Source organism: Dama dama, chromosome 6 (assembly GCF_033118175.1).
Source record: "Dama dama isolate Ldn47 chromosome 6, ASM3311817v1, whole genome shotgun sequence".
Lineage (NCBI taxonomy): Eukaryota > Metazoa > Chordata > Mammalia > Artiodactyla > Cervidae > Dama > Dama dama.
The window spans coordinates 14,429,618-14,442,322 of NC_083686.1; the positions used below are offsets into that span (position 1 = coordinate 14,429,618).

Genomic DNA, 12,705 nt, shown 5'->3' on the forward strand with positions numbered 1-12,705 from the left:
GGAGGGAGAACTTTAGCTAGAGGCAAAGCCCCAAATAATGGACTTGGGTGTGAAGGAAGCACTTTCTGATATAGCTTTCTGTAAATAGTGTTTCATGCTAGGGTTTGGGGCGGTGCAAAGTGATGCAAAACACATCGAGTCTCCTGTATGGGTGACCTTTAGGCTTTATACCATTTTCTGAGCTACATGGGTGCCCTGTAGGAATTAATGTTTGTATTCCTTTTTCTTTCTTTCTTTTTTTTTTTTTTGGTTTGAACCCAAGATCCCTGTTCAGAGAGGAGGGGTTGGGAACATTGAGTTGTTGGCTTGTTTCACTCTCCAGAGAATTTGCTTACAAGCAGCGGGGAAAGGATCACTGTGAGAACACAATGATATTTTCATCTGTGCCTGAGCTTTTCTGTTCTATTTCTGCTCCTTTTAGGGAGAAGAAAATCGTTCTTGGTTATTTTGGGCTACAGTTTCTTCAGAACTTCCATTACAAATCAAAAGGCAAATTTGGCTTCTGGGAAATTCCTTTCCAATTGATAATTTAAAATGTATTTCTATGGTGAGGTGAGGACTCTCTAAAGGTTATCCTTTCATAATCTATTTTAGAAAATAGATTTTATAGCAAAAAAAAAAACAAACCCAAAAACCCTTACTACATTTTTTTGATTTGTGGTATGCGTAGGTGCAGAAGAAATTTCTGGGTCAGGTGAAGGGTAAGACAACCTCTGAGAGCCAGTGTTAAAATCATGCATCTAAGTCATAGGCTTCCCAAGTGGCTCAGGGATAAAGAATCCACTTGCTATGCAGGAGTTGTGGGTTTGATTCCTGGGTGGGGAAGATCCCTGGAGGAGGGCATGGCAACCTACTCCAGTATTCTTGCCTAGAGAATCCCATGGACAGAGGAGCCTGGTGGCCTACGATCCATGGGGTCGGACATGACTGAGTGACTAAGCATGCATGCATCTCAGTCATACGTAGCGTAATTCATGCAACAAACATGAAACCTTAAAATCCCAATAAACCCACCATCAGCATCATGATTGCCTCTTCTTCAAAAGATGGCACTGTTACCTCGGCTCTTTTACTGTAGCACAGAAACCCGTCCCCCAACACCACCCTTCCCTCACTTCTCCACACACATATCATTCTTTCTTGTTCTATTGTTTTTTTTTAAAACCACCACTTCAAAAGTAGGAAAGAGACTTAGAGGTTTGTAAGGAGAAAAGTGAATATGAAAAGTAAACCCATAATGATTACCAGTAGTGATAATATTTTATAACACTTTTCTAAACCAATGACTTTTGCATCTTTTTTTACTGCAATCAACAGCATATGCATACTTAAACATATTCGTGTATGTAAGTATACAGAAATAAATAACATCGTTTCACAGAACATTACACATTGTGCACCAAAGGTTTTTCTTTCTTATTCTTTCATTTTGCAAAGTGTTGCTCATGAATCATGATATCATGATTGACTAAATGAGTGGCAACCAGCAGTCAAAAAAAAAATAAGACTCTGATGGGCAATAATTAGCAGATAGTTCCTTAATCCTTAACCCAGAGAGTAACCTAAAAGCAACTTTATTTTCTAATATCAGACTTCTTGTGTTCAAAGGATCTACTCTTGAGACGTTCTCTGGGAGTGTCTCCATTTTTACCTGGGACACAAATGGAGGTCAAAGCAAACATGATTACAGAGGAAAATCAGGACCATATTCTTACTTCCTGATTTCTGACATCGGCCATAGATTCAGAACAACGTCTGCCCCCAACACCCAGACCAGAAACACCTTTTAAAGTCTTTATAAGGATTGGCTGGAAATTTATCCAACTTGACTCAGGTGACACCTGCAAAGTTTCTCAACTAGAAATAAAGGGTGACAGAAAAATAGGGACAAGTGAAATACCTACAGCATTTCATAAAATGAAATACAAAACAGCTGTGAAAAGAATATCAGTCTGTGTATAATGAACCCACATTCAAAAAAGAGTAAGTTAAACACATCATGTGTGGTAGACTTCCACATGTTTTTAAAAGGGGGATATACCTGTTTATATGTGCATAGAATATTTATGAAAAGCTCCACGAGATATTAACTGTAGTAATGGGAATTGTCTCTAGGGAAGAAAAATAGAAGGCAGAGAGTCTGGAATGATAGTCAGTTCAGTCGCTCAGTCATGTCCAACTCTGTGACCCCCATGGACTACAGCACACCAGGCTTCCCTGTCCATCACCAATCCCTGGAGCTTACGCAAACTCATGTCCATTCAGTCGGTGATGCCATCCAGCCATCTCATCCTCTGCCATCCCCTTCTCCTCCTGCCTTCAATCTTTCCCAGCATCAGGGTCTTTTCTAGTGAGTCAGTTCTTTGCATCAGATGGCCAAAGTATTGGAGTCTCAGCTTCAGCATCAATCCTTCCAATGAATATTCAGGACTGATTTCCTTTAGGATAGGCTGGTTGGATCTCCTTGCAGTCCAAGGGACTCTCAAGAGTCTTCTCCAGCACCACAGTTCAAAAACATCAAATCTTTGGTGCATCATAGAGATTGAATATTTTTGTATACCTTTTCATTGTGTTTGAAATTTTTATTTTGTGTGTGTATATATATGTGTGTGTGTGTGTGTGTGTATAAAATTTTCAATTAATTTTAGGGAATTCCCTGGCTGTTCAATTGTTAGGACTTGTTGTTTTCACTGCTTGGGCCCACATTTAGTCCCTGGATGGGGAATTGAAATCCTACAAGCCTTGAGGCAGACTGAAAAAAAAAAACTAACTAATTTTTTAGAATATGATAGAGGAAGTAAGTACTCACAAACTCATTAAGATGAAGGGAGTTTTCTTGTCGATAGTCATATAAATAGATGTTTATTATAGCACCAAAATTCATTTTCTCTCATTTGTATATAATATAATTTACAAAGAGTTTCATATCTATTGCCTAACTTAATGCCCATGACAACATTTTGAAATAGGTAGGACAGTTACTAGAAGCCACAATTTACAAATTGGGAAAAACAAAAAATCCTGAAGCCTAAAGAAGTTAAAAATCTAGAGCATATTTTAAGGGAAGAAATTCAGAGTCATTTCCATGATTGTAATATAGTAGAAATCTGAAATTTTACAGTATTATGAGTTACCAAGTAGTCTATTAATAGCCAAATTTTTTAAGCCTTCAGCATTATTACTTGCAATATTGATCTCTTAACTAAGAAAATCTTGCATAAAGGAGAGAGGAAAAAAAACCCTACTGAAAATCTTCGTGTAAAATATGCCTAATAGCAGAAAATAAACTGTCAACTAATGACTGGTTGAAAATTAACATTAAAGAAGCTGCATTCAAAACTTTGCCGTATAGAATTTTACCTTTGAATTAGAACAAATGCAAAATAATTACCGAAGTGGAAAAACAGGGAACTTACAAATCATCACTACTAAATCTTGAATAATACACTTGGGTTTATGGTTATGGTCATTATATCTCCCAGAGTCCCAGACAAGCCAATTTTATACCTCCTTTCCCCAAGTAATTATTCATAGCAGCCCTTTCACTCTCAAGGCTGTCCTAGTTCGTGTGATAAACATCACAGTCTAGTCTCATACATCTTTAAGATCCTCTTGTTCTAGGGTTAGGACTTCATCTCAAAACTAAGAAGTACCCTCATTCATGCAAAATTATGCTCAGATTTTAGTTGAATGTACCAAAGAGTGTTCAGACTACTGCACAATTGCACTCATTTCACATGCTCGCAAAGTAATGCTCAACATCCTTCAAGCTAGGCTTCAACAGTATATGAACAGAGAACTTCCAGATGTACAAGCTGGATTCAGAAAAGCAGAGGAACCAGAGATCAAATTGCCAACAGCTGTTGGATCATAGAAAAAGCTAGAGAATTCCAGAAAAACATCTACTTCTGCTTCATTGACTACACTAAAGCCTTTGACTGTGTGGATCACAACAAACTGTGGAAAATTCTTAAAGAGATGGGAATACCAGACCACTTTTCCTGCCTCCTAAGAAACCTGTATGCAGGTCAAGAAGCAACAGTTAGAACTGGACATGGAACAACAGACTGGTTCCAAATCAGGAAAGGAGTACTTCAAGGGTGTATATTGTCACCCTGCTTATTTAACTTATATGCAGAATACATCATGCAAAAGGCCAGGCTAGATGAAGCACAAGCTGGAATCAAGATTGCCACAAGAAATATCAGTAACCTCAGATATGCACCACCCTTATGGCAGAAAGTGAGGAGGAATTAAAGAGCCTTTTGATGAAAGTGAATGAGCAAAGTGAAAAAGCTGGCTTAAAACTCAACATTCAAAAAACAAAGATCATGGCATCCGGTCCCATCACTTCATGGCAAATAGATGGAGAAATAATGGAAACAATGACAGACTTTATTTTCTTGGGCTCCAAAAATCACTGCAGATGGTGGCTGCAGCCATGAAATCAAAAGATGCTTGTTCCTTGGAAGAAAAGCAATGACAAACCTAGACAACCAATTAAAAAGCAGAGACATTACTTTGCCTACAAAGGTCCATATAGTCAAAGCTATGGTTTTTCCAGTAGTCACATATGGATGTGAGAGCTGGACAATAAAAAAGGCTGAGCACTGAACAATTGATGCTTTCGAACTGTGGTGCTGGAGAAGACTCTTGAGAGTCCCTTGGACAGCTAGGAGATCTAACGAATCAAACTTAAAGGAAATCAATCCTTAATATTCCATTGGAAGGATGGATGCTGAAGCTGAAACTCCAATACTTTGGCCACAGATGCAAAGAACTGACTCATTGGAAAAGGCCCCGATGCTGGGAGATATTAAAGGCAGGAAGAGAAGGGGTCGGCAGAAGACAAGATGGTTGAGTGGCATCACCCACTCAATGGACATGAGTTTGAGTAAACTCTGGGAGATGATGAAGGACAGGGAAGCCTAGTGAGCTGCAGTCCATGGGGTCGCAAAGAGTTGGACATGACTGAGCAGGTGAACAACAACAAATGACTCTCAGATTTTAAAAAAGTGAGTAGTTTCCAGACCAACTGTTGGCTTTATTAAAGAGATTAACAGGGAGTCTCAGGGTCTGATTTGGGATTTCTTGTCTATGGGGATTTAAAAGCAAATATGAACCAGCTTTGACTTGGTGAGATTGAGGAAAGTAAAAGTGAAAGTCGCTCAGTCGTGTCCGACTCTTTGCAACCCCGTGTACTGTATCAGTCCATGGAATTCTCCAGGCCAGAATACTGGAGTGGGTAGCCATTCCCTTCTCCAGCGGATCTTCCCAATCCAGGGATCAAACCCCAGGTCTCCTGCATTGCAGGCAGATTCTTTACCAGCTGAGCCACCAGGCAAGCCCGGGATTGAGGAAGACAACTAAATCCTCTTAGCAGAGTTCTGAACAGAGAGTTCAAAAAGTGCACGCCCTCCGAGAGCCCTTCATTCATGAATCTGTTTATTTATTAATAGTTGGAGAGTGGCAACTTGAGGCACATCATGTTCTAAGTACTGCCTCAGTTTCGTCAATAGTTTTATGAACTTTATGCTACATTTCCAGCAGTGCTTTGCAGGAATGTGATCTTATATGTAAGATATTGCGGTTTAAATGAGCCTCTAAATTCTTTTCTCTTTAGCACTCTTTAAAATTTCCATAATTTGTAATTACTCTATTCACGAATTACAAAGATTATTCCCATGGTTTGGGTTCATTAAATGATTGCTGTGGTTTTTTTTATGTTGCAATATATTTCTTCCTTAGAACAAGCAAATGAATTGTAGCCAAGCTGGAGATCATGATGAGAGCATCTTTTACTCAGCTATAAGCAGAGCTTATATAGAGCAGAGCAGAATATAGACATAATTACTGCTAGATTAGGCCAATGCCACTGGTTATTTATAAGATGTGTTTGTGTGCTAATACATTTTCTAAAGCACTTGGCATTTAGATTGAAGTTATTAGTATGTGATTACTTGAGGTTTCTGTGTAAAGTACTAAAGAACATTTTAATTGTTCTTCTGTTTGCATTTACACTTTTAACAAAATCTTTTCAGAATATATTTAACACGCATGTACACAGTCAGATTCTCTCTCTGAGGGTGTTGGGACCTGGTTCTGAATCTGACAATTTGACTCTTTCCTTGTGTCTGTATACGTGTGGATCTTTACATAGGTCTTCTCTTTATCCCTCCCCCTTCTTTACTTTCCTGGAAATCTTTACTTCCTATCAGTTACTCACCAGACTTTTCACAAAAGGAATCTTGTGGGGTTTTCTTTAGTTCTAATCATCACTTGTTGAGTGATTACTGTCACTGCCTTCACTGTCACTGTCACTGTCACTACTACCTCCATTGTTGTTGCCATTACCAGACTTGCTCTTGCTGTCACTGCTGTCGCTGCTGTCACTGCTGTCACTACTATCGCTGCTGTCACTGCTGTCACTACTATCGCTGCTATCGCTGCTGTCACTACTATCGCTGCTGTCACTGCTGTCACTACTATCGCTGCTATCGCTGCTGTCACTGCTGTCACTGCTGTCACTGCTGTCGCTGCTGTCGCTGCTGTCACTACTATCGCTGCTGTCACTGCTGTCACTACTATCGCTGCTATCGCTGCTGTCACTACTATCGCTGCTATCGCTGCTGTCACTGCTGTCACTGCTGTCACTGCTGTCACTGCTGTCACTACTATCGCTGCTGTCACTGCTGTCACTACTATCGCTGCTATCGCTGCTGTCACTGCTGTCACTGCTGTCACTGCTGTCACTGCTGTCGCTGCTGTCGCTGCTGTCACTATCTGATTTGCTGTCACTATCGCTGCTGTCACTGCTGTCACTGCTGTCACTGTCACTGCTGTCACTGTCTGATTTACTGTCACTGTCACTGCTGTCACTGCTGTCACTGTCGCTGCTGTCACTGTCTGATTTACTGTCACTGTCACTGCTGTCACTGCTGTCACTGTCACTGCTGTCACTGTCACTGCTGTCACTGCTGTCACTGTCGCTGCTGTCACTGTCTGACTTACTGTCACTGTCACTGCTGTCACTGCTGTCACTGTCGCTGCTGTCACTGTCTGATTTACTGTCACTATCGCTGCTGTCACTACTGTCTGATTTGCTGTCACTACTATTGCTGCTGTCACTGCTGTCACTACTGTCTGACTTGCTGTCACTGTCACTGCTGTCACTACTGTCACTACTGTCACTGCTGTCGCTGCTGTCACTGTCACTGCTGTCATTACTATCGCTGCTGTCACTACTGTCACTGTCTGATTTGCTGTCACTATCGCTGCTGTCACTGCTGTCACTATCACTGCTGTTGCTTCTGTCACTGTCACTGCTGTCGCTGCTGTCACTGTCACTGCTGTCGCTACTGTCACTGTCGGATTTACTGTCACTATCTCTACTGTCGCTGCTGTCACTGCTGTCACTATCACTGCTGTCACTGCTGTCACTACTATTGCTGCTGTCACTGCTGTCACTACTGTCTGACTTGCTGTCACTGTCACTGCTGTCACTGCTGTTGCTGTCACTGCTGTCACTACTGTCACTGTCTGATTTACTGTCACTTTCACTACTGTCACTACTGTCTGATTTGCTGTCACTATCGCTGCTGTCGCTGCTGTCACTGTCACTGCTGTCTCTGCTGTCACTGTCACTGCTGTCACTGCTGTCACTGTCACTGCTGTCACTACTGTCACTGTCTGATTTACTGTCACTTTCACTACTGTCACTACTGTCTGATTTGCTGTCACTATCGCTGCTGTCGCTGCTGTCACTGTCACTGCTGTCTCTGCTGTCACTGTCACTGCTGTCACTGCTGTCACTGTCACTGCTGTCACTACTGTCACTGTCTGATTTACTGTCACTTTCACTACTGTCACTACTGTCTGATTTGCTGTCACTGTCACTACTGTCGCTGCTGTCACTGTCACTGCTGTCACTGCTGTCGCTGTCACTGCTGTCACTACTGTCACTGTCTGATTTACTGTCACTTTCACTACTGTCACTACTGTCTGATTTGCTGTCACTATCGCTGCTGTCACTGCTGTCACTGCTGTCACTGTCTGATTTACTGTCACTGCTGTCACTGCTGTCACTGTCTGATTTACTGTCACTGCTGTCGCTGCTGTCACTGTCTGATTTACCGTCACTGTCACTACTGTCACTACTATCGCTGCTGTCACTGCTGTCACTGTCACTGCTGTCACTGCTGTCACTGCTGTCACTGTCTGACTTACTGTCACTGCTGTCACTGTCTGATTTACTGTCACTTTCACTACTGTCACTGCTGTCACTGCTGTCTGATTTATCTTTGCTGTTGCCTGATTTGCCATTGTCATCACCTCCATTGTTACCATTGCCATCACTACCACTGTCATTAGCATCTGATGTGTTATCACTACCATCATCATCTCCTTTTGAGCCACTGTCATTGCCATGATCATTTGATTCATCAGAGTTATAAGAAGTATCTCCTTGGCTACCGTGATTATTATCACCTTCAGAATTGGCATCATCACTGCCATTAGACTCATCACTGCTGTTGGGGTCATCTCCTTGCATGGATTCATCATCAAACTCGTAACTGTCATATCCATCACTGTTACTGTCACTGTGTGTTTTGCTGGGTCCAAGCTTATTTCCAGGTTCCAGTTTCTGGCCAGCTCCTTGTATAATGTCAATCTCTCGTGTCTTGACATTTCCTTTGCCCACAATCATCCCATGCTGGCCTTTACTCTCTTTATCTTCATTAACTTTCCCAGCTTCTTTGGTAACATTGTTTCTGTGCCCACTGCTAGGACTTTCCATTTCCATTCCCTATGGAAAGATGGAGAAAAGAATGATTAATTAGTGAATGTTATGCTGCAAAATTGCATTGGTCTGAGGAAGACTGGGGAAATTGGCCAGAGAACAGGAGTTTGGATTCCAGTACTTCAGAAACACCTGTCTGTGAAAATGTGCTTTATTCTACTTGCAAGCGGAGAAGGCAATGGCAACCCACTCCAGTACACTTGCCTGGAAAACCCCATGGATGGAGGAGCCTGGTAGGCTGCAGTCCATGGGGTCGCTATGAGTTGGACACGACTGAGCTACTTCACTTTCACTTTTCACTTTCACACGTTGGAGAAGGAAATGGCAACCCACTCCAGTGTTCTTGCCTGGAGAATCCCAGGGACGGGGGAGCCTGGTGGGCTGCCATCTATGGGGTCGCACAGAGTTGGACACGACTGAAGCGACTTAGCAGCAGCAGCAGCTACTTGAAAGTACTCTAGTGTTTAGATTATAGACCATACCATTCATGTTTTTATCCAGTAGGAACTTCTGTAAACAGTTACATGATGCATTAATTATTTAGCATAAGACTTTTGAAGAACTCTAACCAAATCTTCAGAAATTTCAACTCTTTTAAATTGTTCCATAGAAATGTCTAGTAAGGACTCTAGCTTCCCCACTGAATACTCAAGTGATTTAGGTGCAAAAATACATGACTGTTCTTCATGATTTATTTTTGTGCTACCATCATGGGCAGAGGAGTCTGACAGGCTATGGTCCAGGCAAAGAGTTGAACATGGTTGAGTGACTGAGCACACACACACCATCATGAGAGGAAGGGGAGGAGTTAAACTGCCATTGAAAGAAACCAACTTCCCAAACTAACCTTATCTTGGCCCTTCCCAATAGCAGGTGGCTCTGACTTTTCGGTGATTCTATTTTCCATAGCTTTGTTCTCTCCGTGACTGGGTTTCTGAGTGTCCTCTGTTTTCTGGCTATCATTGTCTTCTGGAATACCGGCAGAATCTTCCTCACTCTTGGAGATGTTGTCTCCACCAATGACATGGGCGTCTTCATTGTCCCCAGGGCCATCATCTTCACTACTAACTGAATTTTTACCTAAGCTATTGTCCTCATCATCCTCTTCTCCATGAGACTGACCCTCCTGGCCCTTGCTGGGATCACTACCCTTTTCTCCATTCCCTGTTTCTTCACCTCCATCATCACCAGAGCCCTTGTCTTCACCTTCATCTGCTCCATTCCCACTAGGACTTCCTTCAAAATTATCCAAACCAACATCTTCTCCGTTGCCAGCTCCACTTCCCACTGGCAATACCCCTGCCTCCTCATTCCCATTTCTCTCGCCTTCTCTCTGAGGTGTTGTTTCACTTGTGTCAGCCCCGTTTCTACAGATATTCCCTTTGATTTCATCCTCCTGACCTGTACTGTTACTGCTTCCAGCTACTTGATGTCCATCTTCCTGGACAACAGTGGCGTCCTCACTTTGACTTGTATTTTCAACACCCACATTTTGGGAATTGTTCTCAGTAATCCCATCAATATGGCTCCCATTTGCTGCTCCAGCATCTTGGATGATGCTTACTTGTCCCCTGAGACCGTTTGCACTGGTGCTATCTTCTTGTCCTTGGATCCCATCATGATCATATGTTTCTGGTTTTCCTGTGCCCCCCTTTAGATCCTCTGTATTCCCCTTTTCATTTACTAATGTGGAACCTGTAGAAGAACTTTTCCCTCCCAGCTCTGCCCACTCAGAACCATTCCTATCTCCTTTGTAACCATCCTTGGTATCCTGTTGCCTTCCTCGTTCATTTTCATGCATGAGGCCAGCACTTTCTTTGGTGGTATCATTGGCATTTAATGCATCCTGAAAAAGAGAAACAGTTCAAATTAAGTTGTGGATATCATCTTAAAGTAAAGCAAACTGAAAAGATGAGCATCAATTTTCTGGAAGTTAATGGAATCTAAAAGTTTAGAAATACATTTTACATCTCATACCTGTATTGGCACTTTTGATTTTGCTAGAAGATTTAAATTCACAGTTTTGTCAACAGCATGTCTCTCCAACGGCTTGATTTGAGGAACCTACCAAAGTGAAAATACTGGAAATTGAAAATATTCTTATTCTTATTTTGTGTACATGTGTGCACATGTGTACTCACACACATGTGCACAGACACACACACATACATATTATCCCTAAATGAAGGAAAAAAGATATAACACAAAGGCCAAAGTATGATCTAATTGGATAGAAAAGAGAAGTGACTTGTTACATGGATTCCATAAAATTTAAACTTGGCATATAGATATTTTTCATAACAATATTACCAATTTTACCAAGGTTTTAACCAGATCACTTATCTCATCACTAGAAAGGAAAAGTCTTTTTATTAAAAATGAGGAGACAGCTTATAAATGCGTTATCACACTTACATAATTTAAAAAATAAAAAAGAAAGAAGATGCCCTAAAAAATAAATGAGCAACAAGGATATATTGTGTAGCACAGGGAACTATAGCCATTATCTTGTAATAACTTTTAATAAGGTATAATCTGTAAAAATACTGAACCACTATGCTGTATACCTGAAACTAATATAATACTGTAAGTAAACAATACATAAATAAATTTAAATAAAAATAACATTGAATGAGGAGACAGACCTTTGGTGTTTCTGTATGACAAGTTTCTTGCAGCAGCACCAGATCCGCCCTAAGAATAATCCTGGCCAAAACCCCTAAGAGAATAGTAGGTCTGACCAAAACCAGGGCAGAAACAAAGGCAAGTCTATGCTACCTCTGTGCCCTTCAGGAGCACAACAGAAACAGTTAAGAAAATTCTCAACTACAGAAATACCATGAGGAAGGCATATCAAAATGGCAACTGTAGCATCTGGCTAATAAAATTACAAATGACTTAATTTTCCTAATTTATCTTTGCTGGTGTTTATCTTTCAAATTTAACTTTCTGAGTGAAACATTAGTTTTCCCTTTGCAGAAAAAAATGTGATTTTCTCCTATTTTTCTTTATTGAAACCTTCTTAAACAAGGCTTCATTGATAATCAGAATGAAATTCATAGGGCATGAGCAAAGATGGACAGTCCTTACAACTTCTAAGCATTAAATGTAAATTAATCTGAATGAATTTTAAAAGTAACAATCTTTCCAACAAGACAGGTGTTTCAGTTAGAAGACTGGGAGCATGAATTGAAGTGCATATTTAGTTTTGTTGAGACCACAAACAGAGCCTGTAAAGTCTTTCATACAAATCTAAAAGTTTAGGCTCAGCTGATCTGCAAGATCTCAAGAAAAAAATACACACATATATGTGTGTGTGTGTGTGTGTGTGTGTGTATACACATATATGTGTGTGTATTAAGAGAGGTAGTAAAGTAAGAAGGGTTTTTTGAGGAAAGCATACTTACTGGAATGGCCCATGCTACTGCCCAAATGCAAAAATATACAATGATCTTCATTTTCTATAGGAATATTAGTCAGTGGCTGTTATTGAAGAAAAAAAGAACAGTAAAAAATTACTTATAAGGCAAAAGATGATAACCATATAATGTATTATTTTGGTCTCTAACCATGTGCCTCTTTCCTAGGTAACGACTATGAACACAACATGAGAAGAAGCTGCCAAGACTCAGCGTTCCAGTACACACTTGAGCACACACACATTGTCTGTGATCAGCACACACCAGGAGTTGGGTCACAGACACGCAAGGGCATTATCCAGCTCAGCGTGATGATGAGCTGCCTAAACTCTGTGATTTTCCAGTGAAGGGGTACAGCCAGACAGTTACAAAAGCCATAATTATAACTCTCCTTCTGCTGTTCCTGCTGGCAATAACAAATCTTCTGAATAGTTTTCATCAAGGATCAACTAATTCTGCTAAAAATATGCTTAATAGATGAAGGAT

The 12,705-nt window shown here is 40.9% G+C and overlaps 1 protein-coding gene across 1 annotated transcript; it reads right to left on the bottom strand.

Annotated features, from left to right (window-relative positions):
• Window positions 1-6,268: 6,268 nt before the first annotated feature.
• On the bottom strand, window positions 6,269-12,258 carry DSPP (dentin sialophosphoprotein). Its single transcript, XM_061145174.1, has 4 exons — window positions 12,208-12,258; window positions 10,778-10,864; window positions 9,648-10,646; window positions 6,269-8,806 (listed from the first exon to the last, which is right to left on the bottom strand). Exons 1-4 carry the CDS (start codon window positions 12,256-12,258, stop codon window positions 6,269-6,271), a joined length of 3,675 nt encoding a protein of 1,224 aa, XP_061001157.1.
• Between the last annotated feature and the right edge of the window lie 447 nt (window positions 12,259-12,705).

Excerpts from the sequence above, each read along its gene's own strand:
- DSPP (XM_061145174.1), bottom strand. The coding sequence starts at position 12,258 with ATGAAGATCATTGTATATTTTTGCATTTGGGCAGTAGCATGGGCCATT. Across the intron at positions 10,865-12,207 it reads CAGTAGCATGGGCCATTCCA|GTTCCTCAAATCAAGCCGTT; the intron begins GTAAGTATGCTT and ends TCACTTTGGTAG. Across the intron at positions 8,807-9,647 it reads TTGGGAAGGGCCAAGATAAG|GGAATGGAAATGGAAAGTCC; the intron begins GTTAGTTTGGGA and ends ATCTTTCCATAG.